The 23423-nt window shown below is 40.9% G+C and overlaps 2 protein-coding genes across 2 annotated transcripts in view; one reads left to right on the top strand and one right to left on the bottom strand.

Moving 5' to 3' along the window:
- The window catches only part of GRIP1 (glutamate receptor interacting protein 1), a 754369-nt gene that overhangs the window by 696572 nt on the left and 34374 nt on the right, over positions 1–23423 (bottom strand). The gene's annotated exons all lie outside the window — the stretch shown is intronic.
- On the top strand, positions 1010–7518 carry LOC147371886 (uncharacterized). Its single transcript, XM_086403669.1, has 6 exons — positions 1010–1126; positions 2584–2682; positions 3161–3357; positions 4351–4520; positions 4864–4895; positions 7322–7518. The coding sequence occupies exons 1-6, from the start codon at positions 1010–1012 to the stop codon at positions 7451–7453; spliced, it is 747 nt and encodes a 248-aa protein (XP_086259795.1). The 3' UTR covers positions 7454–7518.

The following is a 23423-nucleotide window of genomic DNA, read 5'->3' as shown; positions in this document are numbered from 1 at the left end:
GTATTTAACATTCTAGAAAGATTTCCTTACAAGATGGTTAGCATTTTTAAGAGTAAATAAAACCTCACCTCTTCGTGGTGACTCATTAAGAGTGGTGAATAACAGAATCTCTACTATGTAACTGAACAAGCGCCTTCTAAGGTGCTGACTTTTTGAAGGCTACAGGTCCTACTTACGTGGGAGAGAAAAAAGGAACAAAAGCATGCACTCATACCCATCAGTAATTATATTTAAGTAGAGCTCTACTCTGATCAAAAAATGTGTACATGATATTCTCCTGCACTGTTAAGATGTGCATTATCCCAGAGGTCAAATCAACCGTAATGACTTTACAAGGGACTTGAGAAATTGCAACCTTCGCTAGATAAATTCTTAGCACGCTTAGGGGGCTCTTTCATGCTGAAATATAAACATGTGCTCAGGAGAAATGTGCCAGGGCATATTTCACTGTCCTCAAGAGACATTCTCTTGACTCTGAGTAGAATAAAACAAAAAGCTTCAGAGATGCCCTAAAATCAATCTTGCTCACAGCAGACAGACCGGCATCTTCACTACAGCTCGGGTCTGGCGAATTCTTAGAATTCAGCAAGGCCGCAGAGCTTTGCAGAATCGCTCTGAAAAGACTTCTGACAAGAATTCCACATTGGGTATCTTAAATTGAGAGAGCGAGGAGCGAGCGAGAATGCAGCAAGAATGCATGGCTTGACTAGAACGTCAAATACCCAAAGCCTTGCAAAGAAGGAAGCAAATAATCCTTGATGGAGGCCGTGTGCAAACAATTTGGCTTCAGGGCCGCAACCATGTTATGATGGCGAGAGAGCGATTTCCCTTCAATTTCTACAGGAGGAGGAATACATGATTTACGGTTCAGGAGGAGTCTTGGCAGCTGACAGCAGAACAGTTGGCATAAAATCAGAAAGTGCTGCTGGGCCTCAGAAGCAACATCATCCCCACACGAGATGCAAAAACAATGTGGCATTAGCACAGAGCACGAAGCAGAAATGACCTGATGGTCAATTACGATGAGTTCTGGCTACCAGCACTCCCAGCTGTAGCTTATGGCCGGCCCCACCACCAGCACCACAGTTGCTGTGATCTGCTTCTGTGGACCTCTCCAGAGGCTGAAGTAAGGATTTAAGGGCACAATAACATCTCCAGTCCAGAACCATGTAACTATGGGTTACTAGGAAGTCAGAGGTCCTTTGTGCCATTTGTAGCACGGTATTTTCAATTGCCTATATATTTCTTTAAGATGCACACGATACCATCCCTTGAAAGAGAAACATCACTTTGCTTCATAGCTTGTGTTTGTGTAAATGTAAGAAAGTATGTTGAAATGGTTCCTTCCTCTAAAGAAGACAGAAGAAATTACGAAAACCTGCGAAACACTTGAAGAGCACTGAGACAAAAGCAGCGGATAACCTGAAATTCACTTATACACTCACATAGACATACAGACTGAACACCAATAGAAAGAATGACTGATAGATAATTGACAGATAAAATGATAGATACATAGATGCATAGATAGGTAAACAGAAAGAACTACTGCTGACAGGTAGATAGATAAACAAACCGGAAGATAACCAAACATAAGGCAAGCAGCCATCGAACAAAGGAGTATTCTGAAATAATCACTAATAGCCTGACCCTTTATACTTATATCAGGAGCATTTTCACAAGCACTTAATGGAAGCCTCACACTGTCCTCTTGGGCAGAATAGGTATTATTTCATTTTAAAAGTTCAGAAGGAGATCCAAAGATACTAAGTGACTTGCTCACACACTCAGCAGTAGACAGAAATGGCTGGGTTGAGACTTGCACCTGGTTACTCCTGACCTGTTATCCCCTTCACCTTATTTTAACCAGAGACAGAATTCTGGAAAAAAAGGAATCAATGTCTAAACTTCCACTGAAAAGAACAAGTTAGCAACTGATGAAGAGGTTATCTGGACTACTCAGTTGGAAACAACTAAACAAAATGAAATAATGATATTGCCTTGTGTCTGCAGAGGCACTTTCATGTGTCATATTTTAAAGTGCTTTTGTATACCTCACGTCCTTTGCCTTTACTTATCCCCATAAAATATGCAGCAGAGGTGTGATTTCCTCCATTTTTGAGACAAAGAAACCCAGATGCTCAGATACTAAATCACTTGCTCAGGGTCACATGAAAGGTTAGGAAAGGAGGTAGAATGACTTGGACCTAGATCAGATGGCAGCTGGTCAATTCCATGAGACACTGTTTAGGACCTAAGCATATTAGCGTTGGTTTTTTCTGTTTTCCACTCTCGTCTTCAGTTCCCAATTGAGCCCTTACTATATGCACAGCCCTGTGCTAAATGCTCTGAGAAAAGCAAATAAGACAAGGAATCTGCTTTCCAGGAATTTACAATTTAAGAGAGTGTTGACAGTTATTTGCACCCAAAATACCAGGAAGAATGTGTTCCATCAAAGATATGAACAAATTCAGCAGAAGGGAAAGATTATTCACAAATGGAAAAACTAGGGAGAGGCTCATGAATAGACGTAATATGTCCCAGTTAGTCAGGAACAATCCTAGTTTATACTTGTCCTTTTAGCTGCCTTTTCCACCTTCAAAAGCCCTCATTTGTATGAAAAATTACATGATCGGCCTTTTCATAAAGGTGGTGGCATTTAGGCTAGACCTTGAAGGATGGGTAATATTTCAATGGATGCAGATTTGGAAGAGAATATTATTAGAGGAGGATAACAAGAAAGTCAAAAACAAGGGCAGGAAATGAAAACATAGCCAACTTAGGATGATGGATAATCTAGACACCTGAAACAGTAAGTCAGCAGAATGTGAGGATTTAAGCTTGACTAAGCGAGGTGCATATTCTGTGTTGTCCTGCCCAGCCTTGATCTTAGGAAAGCTCTGTGTCCCTGTGTCTCAGAGGTGGACCTTCTAGTGAGGATTCTGTCCTTCCCCCAGGGGTAGAAGGCCACCAGTACCATTTTCCCTCCTCTTCCAGGCCTACACCACCAAAGAGGCCTTCTCGGTCTCCTGCCCTGGCTTCAGTCTTTGTTATGACCACCCAGTGAAGCCTGTGGAGGAGAGCTTCAAGTGGATGCATATCCTTACACTATTCCACATCTGGCCTTTAGCAAGTAATGAACAATTTTAGCTGAATTCAGCGGACCTGTTCCATGGCAGTCCTGCCTTCCTCCCTCTTGGGTTTTGCAACAGAAAAGCCAAGGCCTTCATTCAATCTCTCCTGGGGTGTAGAGGAGAGAGCTGCTTCCCTCGTGAATTTCAGATTGTTGCCCTGCAACCTCAGCCCTGTGATGGGTTCAAGAAAAGTTGTGATTTCGGATATTACTTCTTGGGTCAGGTTTGTACATACCAGGTGGAAGCCAGAAGTGTGAAACTCCTTTTTAAACCATGACCCAGGGAACTCTAGGAGGTCCACAGTGGGGCCTCAGGGCAGCTGAGACAAAGGGTGGGGGGTACGTGGGCCTCTGAACCCTCTATTCCTGTCTCAGTCAGTCAGCTGCACTTTTCAAAACTAATTTTATACACCGAGCTTCTGCAGAAAGAGATATGCGACTGAAAACAGAAAGCCACTGATCAATAGCATGACTTCAGCGGCACCAGGCAGGCTATCCTCCCCATAACTCCCCCATCTACTTGTTCCCCCAGCCCGAAACCTTTCTAAGGATAGAAAAGCTTGCACACCAAACTCAGAAATAAGAGTTTAAAATGCAAATGCATCAAAGGAAAGTTGACTTACACTCACATTAAATGGTGCTGATAAGAGGGTTTTTTTTTTTTTTTTCCCTAAGAACAGGTTTTAATGAGGAGTGTACATGCGTGCTCAGTAGAGCCCAACTCTTTGTGACCCAATGGACAGTAGGCCACCAGACTCCTCTGTTTATGGGATTTCCCAGGCAAGAATACTGGAGTGGGTTGCCATTTCCTTCTTCAGGGGATTTTCCCGACCCAGGAATCGAACCAACGTCACCTGTATCTCCTGCGTTGGCAGGTGGATTCTTTACCACTGAGCCACCTGGGAAGCCCCTTAATAAGGAGAAGAGAGCACACAATTGGTGAACCTGAAAAGGGGTGAAAAGGGGTAAAAAAGGGTCCTGAATTGGGGACAGAGAAACCATTTCAAAAATGAGGCTTCAGGCACAACAGGCCAATGACCTACTAAAAATTCTGCCCACACCTGTCACACAGAATCACACTTGTATATAACCTACATGAGAAGCGCACTGTCTGAGAATCTGGTGAGCAGCTACATAACGCAAGCCACCATAGTGGGCACCTCAGGGGCCCCGGTGTGATGACAAGATGTAAATACAGACACTTCCTTCTCACCCAGTTGTCCTGGGAGCCAGCCACAGGCACTCAGCGGCTCCTCTGGCCCTGACGATGCAGAGCTGCAGTGCTGGAGGATTTTGAAATACGACGGAAGGAAGGGAAATACGTTAACGACATACACCATGATCAACGGTCATTGCAAAGCCACTCCAAATAAGAGCAGGAGAAAAGGTAAGTGCTTCTCCAGAAAGTCCCTTCAGTTTCCAAGTGTCCCATGAATCATAAGGAAAATCTTCACAGCTGGAGAGGTAACGTCTAGAAAAAATGCTAATAGTACTGAAAGCCGCTGCTATCATTTCAAGAGAGGGTGACGAGGCCAGCAACAGCATTAGTGATTTATCAAGTCAGGTCTCTGGTAGATATGTTAAAGAGGAGGATAAATGCAGAATAAATTCTCCTATAATCCTTAGATGTAATTACTAAACTAGAGACAGGTGGTTCGTGATAAAATGTGTGCACATGAAAGATTAATGTAGAGACTTGAAACGTGAGAAAATGTCATTATTTTCTGCAGAAATCTGGAGCTCTCAATCGATGCCTGAAAAGGTAAGTATTACAGGAAACAAATGCCAGCCACCATACTCTTGATCTCAATTCATACTCAATGATCTTAATTGCTATTTACTTATGTACATTAATCTCACCTTACAACTAAAATGTGAACCCCTCTGGCGGTTGGTTCTTTTTTTGGTAATTTCTGTTTTTGCACAAGTAAACAAAAGGCTCTTCATACAGAAGTACTTGAAGGAAGAATGAATAAATCAGGATGATAGTGCTCAACCCTAATACAGAGCATAACATGACATTATTGTACTTTCTACAATGTCATGTGGAGAAAGTTTGGATTGAATAATTAATCTTGGTTTATTTCACAATTTCTGATGAAATTTTGGTTTTCCAATGTTTGTGTCATTTTAAACCTATAAGTTAAGTCAGTCACTCACTTGTGTCCGACTCTCTGTGACCCCATGGACTGTAGCCCACCAGGCTCCCCTGTCCATGGGGATTCTCCAGGCAAGAATACTGGAGTGGGTAGCCATTCTATTCGCCAGGGGATCTTCGCAACCCAGGGATCAAACTCAGGCCTCCCATATTGTGGGGCACATTCTTTAATATCTGAGCCACTGGGGAAGCCCTATGTGTAACATTTAATGACTAAAAATGTTTAAATATCACAGACACTAAAAGAATCATCAACTTAAACTATCAGAAAATATTAACCTAGGAGCAGAAACTTTTCAAAAGCACTTTTAAATCAAGAAGAATAAATCCACATTAGTGGATTAAACTTAATGTGCTTTTTTCTTTCCTTTTATCAACTAAAGTATAGTGCATGTGTGCTTACTCGCTCAGTTGTGTCTGACTGCGAACCTTTGGACTATACCCTGCCAGTTTCCTCTGTCCATGGGATTTTTCAGACAAGAATACTGAAGTGGGTTGCCAGTTCCTTCTCCAGGGCATCTTCCCGACCCAAGGATCAAACCCATGTCTCCTGTGTCTCCTGCACTACAGGTGGATTCTTTACCCACTGACCCATCAGGAAGCTAACATAGTATAATGGGCATACAATAAACTGCATATAGTTAAAATGTGTAATTTGATAAGCTTTTACTTCTGTGTACATCCAAGGAATCATCACCACCATCATGATAATAAATGTCACCCCTATAAATTTCCTCACAACTTTCCTGTTAATCCCTTCTACCCACTGCACCCCATTTCCCTGTTGCTAAACAAAAACCAATCTGCTTTTCTATTTCTCACGTTGAATATAAATGAGAACACATAGTATGCACTATTTTTTGAGAGCAGAGGTAATTCTTTTGAGACTCATTCATGTTGTAGCATGTATTCATAGTTCATTTCTTGTTATTGCTGAGTAGTGTTTGCTGTATGGATACAGTTTATTTATCCATTTACTGTTGATAGATATTTGTGTTGTTCGGGGTTTTTTTACTATTACAAATAAAGCTGATATGAATATTCAAGTATTCAAATATATACATGCTTTTATTTCTCTTGCACAAACACCTTAAAGTGAATGGCCAGATTATTTGGTAGGTAAAATTTTACCTTTTAAGAAACTGCCAAACTGTTTTTCACAGTGTTTGTACCATCTTACAATCCCATCAGCATGCAGTAGAGTCCCAGGGTCTCCACTTCTTTGCCAACACCTGTATGGTTAGTCTTTTCATTTTACACCTATTAGATGTGCATGGGTATCTCAATGTGGCTTTAATTTGCATTTCTCGACTCGATGGACATGGGTTTGGGTGAACTCCGGGAGTTGGTGATGGACAGGAAGGCCTGGCGTGCTGCGATTCATGGGGTCGCAGAGTCAGACACAACTGAGCAACTGAACTGAACTGAATTGAATGACTAATTATGCTGAGCATGTTTTTATGTGCCAAACTGCCATCCATATATCTTCTTTGCCTGAATGTTTGAATCCTTTACCCATTTTCAAAAACTGGATTGTCTGTTTACTTAGTGAGTTTTGAAAGTTCTTTAGATTCTGTATACAAAATCAGATATATTATGCCTTATAAATACTTCCTCTTAGTCTGTGGCTTGTCTTTTCATTTACTAACAAAAGACATTTCAGTGTCTTTTGAAGAGCAAATTGTCTTTTTATTCTAAAGCAGTCCAATTTATTTGTCTTTAGATTATGCTTTTGGTGATGTATCTAGGAAATGTTTACCTAACCCAAAGTCACAAAGGATTTCTTCTATGTTTTCTGAAGTTTTATATTTAGGCCTATGACACACTTTGTGTTAATTTTTTATGATATCAGATGTAGGGACTTCCTTAGTGGTCCAGTTTTTAAGAATTCATGCTTGCTCTGCAGGGAGCATGGGTTTGAACCCTCGTCAGGGAACTAAGATCCCAGATGCCTTGAAGTGCAGCCAGGGAGGAGAGAAAGATGTAGACTGAAACACAAATTTTAAATATGGATATCTAATTTTTTTCAGCACCATTTGTTGAAGACAATGTTTTCTCCATGGAGTTGCCTTTGCATCTTCACCCAAAAGAAGTTGTCCATGTACATGTGGATCTATTTCTGGATTTCCATTCTGTTCCACTCACTTTTTCATCTACCTTGATACCAATACCACATTGCCTTGATTACTATAGCTTTATAATAAATGCTGAAATCAGTTACCTAGTCATATAACTTTTTTTTCATTATTCTAATTGTTTTTGGCTACTCTAAGTCCTTTGCATGTCCATAGGAATTTTAGAATCAGTTTGTCAATTAACACACACACAAAAAAATGTCTGCTGGAATTTTGATTGAGATTACACTGGGTCTGTGTATCAGTTTGGGCAGAAGGAATCTAAGGCAGTGGAATCCAGAACTTCCACTCCCATCCCTTCCCATCAATCTCGTGCCAGCAGTGGACTAGGGGCTAGAAAGCGAGAGTCTGAGATCAAACCAGAGGGTAAGGTGTCTCTGGCCAGTGTGTCCCAGTGGAGACCCAAGGTTAGATCCCTCTTTCACCGTTTCTCTCCTTTTTCTTTGCTCTCTGTCCTTTAAGTTCTCCTTTTTCCTTCTTCTTTCTTAACTTTCATGAGGATATTACAGACAAGCTCCCTGACTTTCTTTTCCACTGTTAACCTCAGCACCTTTCAGCTATGGTTGGAAACCAAAGCTTCACAGCCATTTCTCAACTTTCAGATTCTTGAAGCAAGCGAAAAGCCCTTTTGAGAAGATCTGCATTTGGAGAACACTGGATCCTCCCTGAACAAGTAGTTACGAATCATCAAAAGTAATAACGTTTCTCTCCCGTTGCTCATCATATTGCCTTTCTGTACTTTCCACCATTCTAGAGAACGATAAAACAAAGGGTCCTAACCGTGATGGACCAAAATACTAAGATTCATGTGAAGATTCCTCCTAAGGAGCAAAGTGTCTCAAAAGACATCTGACTGGGGCTACACTGGGATAAGCAAGGGGAAGAGTAGAAAGAAGAACAGACCTGCAGCTACAGTGAGTTGGGGGAGAAACAGAAAAAACCACTGGGAAAGAAAGGAGAGTGTTTAAACCAGAGCAGTGGGAAGAGACACGGAGGAGTAAGGAGGGCCATTCTGGCAGAGACAGCATATCTGAGATAAAACCGACCAGTTCATTGTTCCTCACAGCCTTTGCCATTCACAGACCTATTTGTAAGTCAGGGGCTCCCTCTGTAATAAAACAGCCATTTGAAACACTCTTACCATCTTATTTGTGCCTCAAGCACCCAGTCTGAATTATAAACTGTAGAGAGGAAAAGTATTATGACCCTCATCACTTCACTTATGAAATCCTTTAGATCTCTCGTAAGTCCTAGTCACTCACAAAACATCAGAAATACAAATGGCCACTCTCCCATCTTTAACTTTACTTAATTCCTGGTACAATTAGAGGAAGAAAATGATTGACACACGTGCATTTTTAACCGAAGGATCATCACAATAATGTTTGTCGTAAGTATTCCTCGTCAGTGGTTCTCCCACCAACAGTATTCAAAAATTTGTTTCAATTTAAAGAAATTATAACATTTTTCTCACTGCTATGTTTTTCTTAAATTTAGTCCAAGAGATTCCTCCAAAAGATGTGGTTGAGAACCTGTGCCAGTTTCTGAATGAGTCCATTTCTACTTGACTATGAGAAAGCATAAAACCCTTTCTATGAGAATAACCAAAGAGAGCAATTATACAGCCTGTGAAAAAATTCTGCAGCTCAAAAAACAGAAGACTACCACAAGAAACTAAGAACATAAAGAATTCTAAATTCCATATTCATTTAATTTATAATTATTTTTTTCTTCTGGGCAAGCTTACAATCTATCCTTCTATTTCTATAGAAATATGAGCTAGAAGAAATGAATGTGCATTACGAAGATAGTTCTAGCACTTTTCAATGTTCATTACCTTTAGAGTCAATTCACGGACTTGAATTTCTAAGGCGGAACTGAAAGAAAAAAGTGAAAGTGTTAGCTGCTTAATTGTGTCCAACTCTTTGCAACTCCATGGACTGCAGCTTGACGGGTTTCTCTGTCCATGGAATTCTCCAGGCAAGAATACTGGACTAAGTAGCCATTCCCTTCTGCAGGGGAATGAATCTTCCTGACCCAGGGATGGAACCCTGGTCTCCTGTATTGCAGGCAGATTCTTTACTGTCTGAGCCACTAGGGACTGAAGTGAAGTGAAGTCGGTCAGTCGAGTCCGACTCTTTGTGATCCCATGGACTGCTGCCCACCAGGCTCCTCCGTCCATGGGTTTTCCAGGCAAGAATACTGGAGTGGGGTGCCACTGCCTTCTCCTCTAGGGACTAGCTCAGGTTTACTTCTCCCTAGGGCTTGCAATTTCTACACCTGCCACCAGGTGGTATCTTGGTCATGATGGCAAGGGTCAGTTTCCTGACCCTTATCCCAGGTGTGGGTAAATGAAAGAACACATAACTCAGGCAATTATGCACATTCTATTAAAATAAATAAATTACTGAAATTACAAGCATACATTATTAACTAGCTTCTGATTATTGTGTACAGCAATGCTTTCTCAGCACTCTAATCTGAATTCTCAAAATACTCTTAACTAACCAGTGCTGTTCTTTTCCTTTTTTTTTTTTCCAGTTGGAAAACTGAAAGTGTACAGTCACCATTCTTCAGCAGCATGAATCTCTGGTCTGCTTTCCCAACTAGGAGGTTTACTTCCTACCTGGGCTGCTTCACTCTTGCCTAACTCCCTAAACATTCTCTAGTGCAATTTCATTGAATTACTTAAGATTATTTATTGAAAACCTTTGATGCATTCTGCCAACTATGTTCTTTGTTCAAAAAACAGTGTCTTTTTAAAACTTTCTGCTTAAAATATTGAAAAGTATCAAGAACAATAAGTAAAAACCATCTCTAATCTCACCACCCAAGTATAACACCTTTAAAAGCTACTACAGTTTCCCCAGAGTTCACATGTTCCACATTTCCATCCCTTTTATGTTTGATTTTTTTTTTAAGTTTGTTTCCCATTTGACTTTTTTGTGACTATTTCTCAGCGTGCCACTGTCTGCTGACTCCTCGACAAAGGTTTTCTAAATGGAGTTAATAACTGCAAATCCCTCATAGGGCTGTTATGAAGATTAAATGAGTTAAAACACATCTGCCCTTAGAAAAATGCCAAGCCCCTGGTATGTGCTCAGTAAACATTAGCTCTTGTCACTATTTCTTTGACGCTGGCTCCCACATCTTTCCGCTGTATATAATCCTTCCTTCACCTAATGGCCTGTTTAGCTTGCTGTAATTTCATACAACCAACATCCCCTCAAGCGTTGCTAAAAGCAGGAAGGAAAATAAATAAATAAATAAATAAAAGCAGGAAGGCATGTGTGCTAAGACTGTCTCAAGTCTCATGGTCACGCTATCACAGAGGAAACCATTCCTCTGAAGCCTTAGAGAAAATGGTGATCCTTTTCTTTTGAATAACAGGATCTCTTAATAGAATCCATTTTTATTTCCATTTTTATTTTTCTGATAAAATAATCTCCTAATAGGAACTGAGCTTCTTTCTGGCAAAATTTGTTGCAGATTTCCAGTAGTCATGTACAGATGTGAGAGCTGGACCATAACGAAGGATGAGTGCCGAAGAATTGATGCTTTTGAACTGTGGTGTTGGAGATTCTTGAGTCCCTTGGACTGTAAGGAGATCAAACCAGTCCATCCTAAAGGAAATCAGCCCTACATATTCATTGGAAGGACTGATGCTGAAGTTGAAGCTCCAATACTTTGGCCACCTGATGCGAAGAACTGACTCACAGGAAAAGACCCTGATGCTGGGAAAGATTGATGGCAGGAGGAGAAGGAGATGACAGAGGATGAGATGGTTGGATGCCAACACTGATTCAATGGACATGAGTTTGAGCAAGCTCTGGGAGTTGGTGATGGACAGGGAAGCCTGGCGTGCTGCAGTCCATGGGGTCACAAGGTGTCAGACATGACTGAGTGACTGAACTGAACTGAACTCATCCAAATCTTTCTTAGAGACATATCTTTATCTAGACTGAGGAGAAAATGATCAAGAGCAGAAGAGGAGGAGGAAGAAGACTGTTTTATCAGATAAGGATATCCAGCAGCCCGTGGGAACAGTAAAGGAACCAGAATGTACATCTCTGGGCCTCCAGTGTGGATCCTATTCTTTGGAAAATGCCCCATTTTCTAAAACTTCTGCCTGATGTGGCAGGGGCTTCCCCAGTGGCTCAGCAGTACAAAAAAATCCACCTGCAATGCAAGAACCACGGGAGACGCGGGTTCGATCCCTGGGTTGGGAAGATCCCCTGGAGAAGGGAATGGCAACCCACTCCAGTATTCTTGCTGGTAAAATCCCAAGGACAGAGGAGCCTGGTGGGTTATGGGTCATAGGGTCACGAAGAGTCGGACACGACTGAGCACGCACGCCCAGGTTTTGCTGTCTGATGTGGCAGCCACTCGACATCCTGTCACCCTGCTTGGTCCTTGGCTTGTGGCAGTTGCCTGTTTAGGAAGCTAAAGTCCAAAGTGTATCTCAGGTGGCTGCTGAAATCCAAACGCTACTGTCCATCAGTCCATCCATTGATTCCATAAATATTTACTGAATATCTAATATATTCCAAGTGCTGTCCTAACTGCTATGGATACAATGGTACACCCAGCCAGATACTACTCTTAAGTGGAGCTCACAGTTTAACAGGGGAGACAAATACTAAGTAAATAATCATGAAAATGACTGTACAATTCTAATCACAGCACGCTATGACAGCACAGATCTCGGACGACCCCTAAGGAAATAAGGATGGAGCCACGGCCTGAAAGATGATTAAGAATTACCTAGGAAAGAGGGGCAAGACGATGTCCAGGTGGTTGAACCAGTTCCAAGCCAGTGCAAAGAGCCAGAGCCAGAGGTGCCCATGAGGTCAGAGTGGCTGCAGCATGGAAGGCACAGTGGACCCGAGGCAGGACAGGTCCCTGCTCTGGATGTCTGCCTTGATCCTAAAATACAAGCAAATCCCTGGAGGCAACTAAGCAAAGCGATCACCTGACACACCTCCCTCTTCAAAGGACCCTGGAGTCCAGTGAGTAGAAGCAATCGGAAGAAGGGTAATGCGGGAAGCCACACAGAGGCAACTTCAGTCTCAAGATGCTGCGTTCACATGCTCGCCAGCCAGCCTTCACCCTGCCCTCACCGCCAAATGCTGCCTCCCTCAGTCACTTGCCTATTTTCTGGATCCAGTGAGAGAAAAACGCTCTGGGGTACCCTTCAATCCAGACCCATCAAGGAAATGCTAACACAAATTCCCTCACTTTCTGCCACAGGGACTATATCCTTCCTCGTTTCTGCTTCCTCTTGTGAATGCAGATTTTCCTATTTTATACCCTTCTAGTCATTCTGCTAGGAATTTGGGGGAGAACTGGAGTCTCTGCTTACACCAATCACCAAACCCAGAGATTTCAAACACTGCCTTCTAAAAACTGAACATTTCAATTAAAGAACCGTCTCTAAACAGAAGCACTTTTAAATAGATATTTTTAGTAGTCTTTTCACCAGCATATTTTGGATCAAATGGACACTCGTAATTATGTCAGCAATTTTCAATATTCAAATAAGTAGAAAGTGTTGTGAAAAGACTGCTGGAAAGGAAACATCACCCAGACCCCTGTTATCTGCTCTTACGCAGAATATAGCTAGCTTGGTGGACAGGCATTTATGAGTAGTTTCTAAGAGATCTCATCATTCAATAGTTTCTACCTCTCTAATATCTTTAACTCAAAAGATTAAATGCTGTGACTTCCTCTCCCTTTTTCTCCATATCATGTTTTTAATGTCAATAATTTAAGAAGTATAATAATTTCCCAAAAGCAAAGATCAGAAGCACCCTTACTATTTGCTACATTCCTAGTCAATGCACTTTTTACATTTTATATAACTAATACTTCACAAGTCAATTTTTTAAGTAATTAGTGAACACCATTTGTGGGGAACACTGGCTATAGAACTTTCCCAGTTTTTGTGATTGTTATTTATCACAGCACCTAAGATAGACAATCTCTGGGAAGTTTATAATGAGATTCATTGGTATTCTCATTTTATAAACATGAAATCTTGGCCTTAAATATTAAATAGATTTACATAAAACGTAACCAAGGTCAAATAATGAACCTCCGACAATTCAGAAGTAAAGTTGATATATTTTTACTACAAAGCCAAAATTCTGGCAACCACGTAACACTGTTTTAACTTTTCCATCTATTTTCAAAATAAAAGTTCCACAAAAGCAGGACGTCTGTCAGTCATGGTGACTAAAACTTGACTATTTATGGGGCAGGCAATTTCTAGCAACCATGTTTCTATTTTTATATTTTCCCATACCTTTTGTCTTTTTAAAGTGTTTATGTTCTTCAAATGTGAGTTGGTTACATGTCTTCATTTATGTATTTCCAGTAACAATAATATACAAAAAAAAAAAATCTTATCCAGAGTCTTACTATAAACCTTTCTTAGAATATCAAAAGATTATTGCTATAGCAAAGTAAAAGTTATGAATCACAATATGCACAGGGATGTAAACCTTAAGGTAAGATATTAATATAAATACATCCCCCACCCAGCCCAGATTGAAAAACACTACCTCATTGTGCTACCATAACGCTAGCAACAAGGAACATGTAGAAAAGAACAAGAATAACCATTTAACATTTTAAAAAAATATTCAAATGGCAAAAGTTTCCAATTCGGAGCTGTACTTTAAAGTCTTATTTTCTCTTTTTAATTCATAAAAACCTGTTCAGCTATTTCCCAGGTCTCCCTAAGGAAGAAATATTAAAATGAAGCAGTCAGACCTCCAGTTTCACCAACTCTTTTAAAAACAGTAGATAAAATAACAAATTCAAATTACTTTACTTCTAACTATGAAAAGGTGATCAGTGCCAGGAAGAGTTTACTTACATATTTTAAACCCCTACCCATCATTTCCATTTCATGTGTTTTACCAGAAACACTCTCCTTAGGCCAAATGCATGAAGGCAAGTAGAATTAGATGTGATCCTGAATGGCTACCCATTCCAGTATTTTTGCTTAGAGAATTCCATGGACAGAGGAGCCTAGTGGGCTACAGTCTAGGGGGTCATAAAGAGTTGGACACGTCTGAGAAACTAACACTTTCATATCCCCCTTATTTAGGATGTCAGCTCAAGACTGTTGGAGCTTTGACAGAGAAGAAATAAAGACCATTACATACTTCTAGGACTTAGGAGCCTAATCACTAAAAATTTCCTTTTGTCATTTGTTTTCAAGCAGTGGCCCTGTTAGCTCTGTTTTCTTGAGTCCTGAGTTGGAGGCAGCAGTAGAGATTACAGCTTAGTTGTTTTGGACACATCTAATCACTCTGGAGAACGAAATGGCAACCCACTCCAACATTCTTGCCTGGAGAATCCCATGGACGGAGGAGCCTGGTGGGCTACAGTCCACGGGGTCGCAAAGAGTCGGACACAACTGAGCGACTTCACTTTCACTTTCAATCACTCACCCTGTGTAGAGAAAATAAGCAGGTACGTGCAATGGCACCCCACTCCAGTATTCTTGCCTGGAAAATCCCATGGATGGAGGAGGCTGGTGGGCTGCAGTCCCTGGGGTCGCTAAGAGTAGGACACGACTGAGCGACTTCCCTTTCACTTTTCACTTTCATGCATTGGAGAAGGAAATGGCAACCCGATCCAGTGTTCTTGCCTGGAGAATCCCAGGGATGGCAGAGCCTGGTGGGCTGCCGTCTATGGGGTCACACAGAGTCGGACACGACTGAAGCAATTTAGCAGCAGCTCAATGAATATCTGTTGAAGAAATGAATGACCCTAGAGAAAGAATGTCACAAAATTAGAATGTGCTTGTTCTCCCAACAGAAGCTTCAGGACAGTCTGGGTCCCCTAGAAGAGGTTTGCTCATGCCTTACCATCTGCTTTCCACAGAGACGAGAAGGCTACCAGTAGCCTTTGGATGGTGAAATCCAACTCTCCTTGACATTGCTTGAGCTTCATTCTCAACATTTAGTACTGCTAACCACTGAGGAACACGCCCAAGGCAAACTCCTCTCAGCTTCTATGATAACTTCTGTGATGCTAAATTACACAGAATTTTCTTTGTGTCTTCTGCCTCAACTTTTATTTCCTTCCCCGACTTCTCATTTCATCATCTAAAGACCGTCACACCTAAGGATGTATCCTAGCCGTCTCACTGGGTACCACCTTCCTCAAGTCACCTTCTCCATTCTCAAAACTTCAGTGATGACTTTACCTGAGATGATCCCCCAAATTTCTATTTCTTGTCCTTACTACTGTCTTGGCCTCAAATCTCCTTCCTAGGGCCTCCCTCAAGCTCTCTACCACCTGAATACTTACTCTTACCTTGAACTCATCATCTTTCCATTCTTGCCAAACCAACCCACCCTCCTGGCCTACCCCTATTAATGTCCGCAGACACCCAAGCTTAAAACCCCAGGATCATCTCTGATTCCTTCCTTTCCTTTATCTACCAACCTCCAGGCAAGTACCTCACCCTAGACACTTTGTCTCTATGTGTCTTATCTCTCTTTTCACCTTGTCAAGAAAATCAACCCTGAATATTCATTAGAATGACACTTGATGCTGAAACTGAAGCTCCAATACTTTGGCCACCTAATGGGAAGAGCCAACTCATTAGAAAAGACTCTGATGCTGGGAAAGATTGAACACAGGAGGAGAAGGGGATAACAGAAGACGAGATGGTTGGATGGCTCAATGGACATGAGTTTGAGCAAACTCCAGGAGATGGTGAAGGACAGGGAAGCCTGGCATGCTGCAGTCCATGGGGTCACAAAGAGTCGGACATGACTGAACAACAACAACAATCTGTTATAAACGACTTCAGTCTTAATTTGTTTCTATTTACTTCTTTAGTTTGGGGTTTTCATTTTTTAACTGCTTTCCACTAGGATTTTAAGTCAACCTGACTACTGAATGCTCCCCAAATACACTCCCCTTTGCCTTGGGCCATGTGTGTTCTCTGCTGCATATGCCTTGCCATCAACTCCATGGGATGTTATCCTGTCCATTGTGGGTACATTTCAAACAGAACAGTCTCATGAAGCCTTTACCTGATCTCTGCAACCAACACTGGTATATTTCCCTTTGAAATCCATTTCTTTTTGTTGTTATTTTTCCCACATCTCTCTTCTTACATTACATGCTGCTCACCAGACAGTATATTCCTCATGCCATCCCCTACCAGCCTGCAGGCTTTTTGAAGGCAGGAGTCGTATTTTATTTATCTCTATTTTCTCTGCAGAAGCTTTGCAAAAATTCAGATTTCAGTATTTGTATATGTTTATACATGTGTTTATTATTTCCTCATCTTGTTCCAAAAAAAAGATTTGTAGTCACTCAATAAATATTGCTTGAAATAACTAACAAAACCTATTGCTTTAACACTAACCCTCTCCAATTCCTTCATCTTACCTACAATAAGTCATTCTTTGGTGCTGTGAAATATTTATTCAGTCTAATATTTCAAATCAGATTAATCTATAAGCAGTTTTAGCTCCCAATCTTTCCCTCGCTGCTTCTCCTTTCTGAGCCATCTATATAGGAGTTCTCAACCTCAGCACTCTTGACATTTTGGACCCGACAATTCTTGTTGTGGAGAGGGACATGTCTGTCCTGCGCACTGTAGGATACTCAGCAGCATCTGCAGCGTCCATCCACTAGACGCAGTGATAATCACACAGAACCCTGGACACTGCCAAATGTACCTTGGAGGATGCAAGGGGTAGTGAGAGGAGGGAGCTGCCTGTGGCTGAGAATCATCTCAACCAGCACTATGATACAGATAAATAATGAAAGCTACAAACACAAGCTACTTGTATGATTTTAAATATCCCTGAAGCTACATTAAAAAATAGAGACAAACTAAATTAGCTTTAGTTTTATATTTTATTTAACCCAAAATATTCGAAATATTATTATTTCAACACATAATCAACATTTTTAATTATGAATGAAGTATGTGGTGTTCTTTTTTCTTACTAGTCCTCAAAATCTAGTATGTATTAGTTGACTAGTCACATTTCGTTTACTTAACAGGAGTTTGCAATTAGCAGCCACCAAGTTGGACAGCTCAGACCTAGATAATTTTCCCCAGGCTGAGAACTCAGTTTTTAAAGAATAATATTTTTTTTCTTTCCTTGCCTCCTATTTACTCATAGCTATAATCGAATATAGCAAGTTTCAGGATCAGAAAATTTTAAAGGAGATGGATGGTAAGGGATCTGGGATAGGAAAACAGATGCAGAAGAAGATTAGGAAAATCAAGAGATGTCTGTAAGACAATGTCACCCCTCCACTAGCTCTGTGCATCTGACCAGTAGGTCATATAGACATGTCAGTTTTTATCTGCGTTCCACACCCACAATCCCCAGCCCAGGAATACACCTCTATTAGTAATAGCTCTATTATTATCTAACATACATCTCTGTGCCCTAAAGAAGGTGCTCTCACAGTATTTATGAAATTCTGGTCATTAATACTGACCTCTCTCAAGTTCCCCCTGGATCATGTGTTACAGAGGTAGGATCATGTGTTACTTCCTCCAAATCCCCTCATCCCAACCCTTTCATTCTACCAATGAAGCAACTAGAGTCTAAAAACAACCAGAAATGGGCTGAGACCTCAGAGCTCATTATGGGCCATCTAAGCCAGCATCCAGGTCCTGAGCCAGGGTTTCAAGCTCTCTTGCCCAACCCCTTCCTTTCTGTGCTGTGTTCAATGAACAACTTTACTCACGTTCTGGACCCTGGGTTTCTTCATCCCAACAACAGAAACAATGATATCTCCTTTGCTTTGTGAGAATTACTTCAAATTAATACACTTGAAAATATCAAGCTCAGTGGTCTCGCATTTCTAAATGCTTGCTGAGTCTGAAAAGGTAGCACATAATAGAGCCAGAAGGTAAGAAGCAGCTTGGAGATTTGTATCAATCCATTCTTTCCCCCTCAGGAGTATTATATCTAATCTATCAAGGCTGATGAATATGTAATTTTTAAAAAATAAAAGCTTTAAGGAAGAGATTATAAAACCTCTTTCAACAGTACATTCCAGTAAGGGATAACTCTTGTAATCCAAAAGTTTTCCTAGAGGTCTATATTTTTCAGTCAATGTTTCAGAAACACGAACAACAAAAAAGAGTTTAATTATTAGCTTCAATCCACCTGGGCAAACACAATCTGCCAAAGGACGTGGGTCAATCCTAGAGGAAGGAGTCCTTACTCCCTCACTGGGTTAGGATCACAGACTGCCTCTTGCACTCAGATTTACCATGGAAGAAAGATTAACTTCTATTTCCTAAATATTCCACTTTACTGGTTTGGCTAGTAGGAAGGCTAAGATATTATAAAACCAATTTTACCAAATTTTCTCTCTCTTAATAAAAGCACAGCCTCAATCACTTGTGGAAAATTGAGCCTGCCATTGCTTGCAAGTGAGAAACAGCATGATTCCTTCCAATATGTAAAAAGCCTGATTAAATTATTCCTAGCCTCCCCGCCCACTGCCACCTCCCAGGTGCCTGCCAATGCAGAAGATGAGGGTTCAATTCCTGGATTGCGAAGATCCCCTGGAGAGGGAAATGGCAACCCACTCCAGTATTCTTGCCTGGGAAATCCCACAGACAGAGGAGCCTGGTGGACCACAGTCCATGGGGTTGCAAAGAGCTGGACATGACTTAATGACTAAACCAGCACCACCAGCCTTTCTTCAGAAATTTTAGATATTAACTTTCTGGGTTCTGTAAAATGGTTGGGCACTTTATTAACATCTTGTACCAATAATCTGTTGTCTTTTGGTCTAATGTAAATTTATTCACAGTCTTTCTCTGGATAAAAGGAAAAAGGATCACTTTTTTTCTTCCATGCAGTTCCACAAGCTCTGGTTTCAAGCAGGCTCTTTTATCTCTGGACATCTCTTTGAATTAGATACTTTCTGCCTAAGCTTCCCCTCAGCAGGGTGTTCACCGTGCAGTTTGGAATTCAGGCCCTCGAGTTAGGGAACAAAGTCTGAAGCTGCCTGTCCTTCAGGACACAATAGCACAGCCAGCTGTTTGCTCAGACATTTGTCTGAGTCGTATTTTATCGGGCTATTAATAGTTTTAATGTTGTAATTAGATGTGCAAATGTACCCTGAGGTAAGTTTGGATGGGAACATCGTACAAATCAGGACTGACAATGATGAACACAGCTGCTTGGTTGCCAGTGATGAGGCATCTAAATAAGTGTCCATGGTGTATGTGCTGGAAAACGTGATCCTGTGGAGTGGAGAGGTTAGCAAGGGGACGTGAGGCTGCTGAGGGGACATCAAAAAATATCAGGAAAACAGGAGAGAGGAAATAATGAGATTCTGCTTGAAGACTGGAAATTCTCTTCCTTAACTAGCCTATCTAAAATAGCTCACTTCCTCTCTGATGTGTTATATATACAGATTTTTTAACTTGTGTGTGTTGTGCCCCCCTGCCCATAGAACATAAGTTCTAAGACAGCAGGGACATGCTATATTCTCACTAGAACACTGCCCAGTTTCTCCACATACTTGGTTTTCAAAAAAAATTTTTTTTTGAAATTTGAAAAATCTTTTGAAAAAAATTTGAAATTTTTTTTTTTGTTGTTAAAGAGATAAATGGATAAAAATAAATACATGTGGACACAGTGGGCAAAGGGGACGGTGGGATGAACTGGGAGATTAGGTTTGACATAAATACATTACCATGTGTAAAACAGAGAGCTAGTGGGAACTTGCATAGCACAGGGAGCTCAGCTCGGTGCTCTGTGACGACTTAGAGGGGTAGGATGGAGTGGGTGGGAGGGAGACTCAAGAGGGAGAGGGTATACACGGCTGAGTCACTTGGTTGCACAGCAGAAACTAACCCAAAAGTGTAAAGCAATTTATTCTACAATAAGTTAAAAAATATATATGGATTATAATACATAGTGAAGAGAGTTGGTATAAGTACAACTTTTCTTTATCTAAAATTTTCATAAAAATCATTCAATATTGACAACTGGATGATGTCAAGTTCAATCCCATCTTTTCACCACTGGAACTGGAAGCTTAGGCTGATTAAATGACTTGTCCAAGTCTAATTAATTAGCCTGGACACAGACAAAAAACTTAGAAGCCAACTTTTGCAATTCATTATACTGTTTTGCTTCCGTCAGAGTCACCATCATGAGAATAGATTGGGTCCCCTCCTACTTACCTGAAGTTCTACTCAGGGAGTACAGTCATAATGCTGCTGCTACTGCTGCTAAGTCACTTCAGTCGTTTCTGACTCTGTGCGACCCCATAGACGGCAGCCCACCAGGCTCCCCCATCCCTGGGATTCTCCAGGCAAGAATACTGGAATGGGTTGCCATTTCCTTCTCCAAGGCATGAAAGTGAAAAGTGAAAATAAAGTCGCTCAGTCGTGTCTGACTCTTAGCAACCCCACGGACTGCAGCCTACCAGGCTCCTCCGCCCATGGGATTTTCCAGGCAAGAGTACTGGAGTGGGGTGCCATTGCCTTCTCCAACAATCATAATAACAGAGGCTAAAGATGGTTGCACTTTTGTACCTTCACAGCACTCTCATCTGTGGCATCGTAATTAAAGTTCTTTCATAAATCTGTGCCATGCTAAGTCGCTTCAGTCATGTTCAACTCTGTGTAACGCTATGGACAGTAGCCTGCCAGGCTTCTTCGTCATGGGATTCTCCAGGCAAGGATACTGGAATGAATTGCCATTCCCTTCTCCAGGGGATCTTCTCGACCCAGGAATCAAACCTTCGTCTCTTAACCTTACATCTAACCTGCATTGGAAGGCAGCGCCACCTGGGAAGCCACTTTTCATAAATCACTGGCCTCTAAAATCCTCCCTTCTTGTAACTCCAAATTACTAACGTTCCAATCCAATGCTTCTAAGACCCTTTCTACATAGCACTTCAAGTCCTGAAGCTTTAACTACTCTCCACAAGGTTTCCAAGTTGTCTCCTGCCCACCTCCTGCCCCTATTCTCCTTCTAAATTTCACAAAAATATGAATCCAAAGACATAAACACACTAAATAAACGTTATACCTATTTCCAGAGGCATGAAAATCCCACAGCATTTATAGCAAGTATGTAAACTGGGATGGTTTGGGTGCTATGAGCACAAAATTGAGTACTGTACCAATGTTCTATGAATGAGAATAAAATATTCTAACACTGATGCTATAAACAACATAATGTAATCTTCCTTTGGAGATTTAGGAGCTAATTCTTGCAGTGCCTGAAGGGCATTATTTTGAACACTGATTCTCCCTATACACTGCAGTAGAAAGAAAATGTGATTATTTAAGCTCTTGGATTCCGAATAAATGGAACTTTATAGCATTGTGACAAAGAGGAATTATGGTGTTCTTCATATAAAGCAAAAGCAGACATAAAGAAAATGAGCCACATTTCAAGCAAAAATAGTTAAATATTTATCATTTCCTTACATGTAAAAGACTCAAAATCTAGCTGCTAAACTATTGAAGTATAATTGCATTTAGCATGGGTGATGACCAGAAAAGTTTACTCAACCTTTTATTCTCAAGCAAAGGTTAAGGTTATGAATTTTATTTCATTTTATAATTCAGTCTATCAGTGGGACATTAAGTAGACTGTAGCAAGTTTGATCTGATTGCTAAATTAGATCAACTACAACTCTACACAGACTTTTCTTTAAGCAACTTTTCAACAGATGGAGGTTTAGTATGACTAAAGCTACTTGAAGCTATACACTGAACTAAATAAACTGAAATTGACAAAAGCTATTTGTCAACTTCAAATAGTCAAGTTGATGATAAACAAACTCATCAATACATTTTGCATTGGCCATCTGACACCTGTTAAGTGCTATATGACCACCCAATACTAAGCCAGCTAATGATGGAGTAACCAATGACATTTTAAGAACTTTCTATATTGTTATTATTTACAAAAGAAGGACTTCTGAGGAGACTCACTGCAGAAGGCTAACAACAGAGAAAGAGAAGAAATTGAGGCAAGGCATTGAGAGAAACAGAAAGAGAGATGTGAGAGAACGCTGAAGGTTTTCCAGCCCATTCTGGTGATCCAGGCTTCATTCCCACTGTCATATTTCATGAGACATCTCTGAACCCTCTTAATAAATTCTCTCTCACGTTTCAATTTAATTCCAGTGGGTGTCTGTGGCTTGGAATAAACACCTTTAACTATTAAAAGAGTATATACTCTATCAGAGTTTCACCATGTACATTAATATAAAAGCATCAGACAACTCCCACAGTATTGCAGAAACTAAGGGCACCAGTTGAGCTTTTTTTGTATCTATTAACAACCCTTGTACTCCAAGGCCAAATTTGCCTGTTACTCCAGGTGTTTCTTGACTTCCTACTTTTGCATTCCAGTCCCCTAGAATGAAAAGGACATCTTTTTTGGGTGTTAGTTCTAAAAGGTCTTGTAGGTCTTCATAGAACCATTCAACTTCAGCTTCTTCAGCATTACTGGTTGGGGCATAGACTTGGATTACTGTGATACTGAATGGTTTGCCTTGGAAACGAACCGAGATCATTCTGTCATTTTTGAGATTGCATCCAAATACTGCATTTCAGACTCTTTGGTTGACCATGATGGTGACTCCATTTCTTCTAAGGGATTCCTGCCCACAGTAGTAGATATAATGGTCATCTAAGTTAAATTCACCAATTCCAGTCCATTTTAGTTCTCTGATTCCTAGAATGTCGATGTTCACCCTTGCCATCTCCTGTTTGACCACTTCCAATTTGCCTTGATTCATGGACCTGACATTCCAGGATCCTATGCAATATTGCTCTTTACAGCATCGGACCTTGCTTCTATCACCAGTCACATCCACAGCTGGGTATTGTTTTTGCTTTGGCTCCATCCCTTCATTCTTACTGGAGTTATTTCTCCATTGATCTCCAGTAGCATATTGGGCACCTACTGACCCGGGGAGTTCTTCTTTCAGTATCCTATCATTTTGCCTT

The sequence above is a fragment of the Bos grunniens genome, chromosome 5, assembly GCF_055505025.1.
Source record: "Bos grunniens cultivar Pamir isolate PY7600 chromosome 5, Bosgru_T2T1.0, whole genome shotgun sequence".
Taxonomy (NCBI): Eukaryota; Metazoa; Chordata; class Mammalia; order Artiodactyla; family Bovidae; genus Bos; species Bos grunniens.
The sequence above is the reverse complement of the archived record's forward strand: the minus strand, read 5'-3'. Positions and strand labels throughout refer to the sequence as shown.

Bases quoted from the DNA above. Each gene is read 5' to 3' on its own strand.
- LOC147371886 (XM_086403669.1), top strand. From the start codon at position 1,010: ATGGTCAATTACGATGAGTTCTGGCTACCAGCACTCCCAGCTGTAGCT. The intron at 1,127-2,583 runs GTAAGGATTTAA...TTGTCCTTTTAG, and splicing joins GGACCTCTCCAGAGGCTGAA to CTGCCTTTTCCACCTTCAAA. The intron at 4,521-4,863 runs GTAAGTGCTTCT...TATTTTCTGCAG, and splicing joins AAATAAGAGCAGGAGAAAAG to AAATCTGGAGCTCTCAATCG.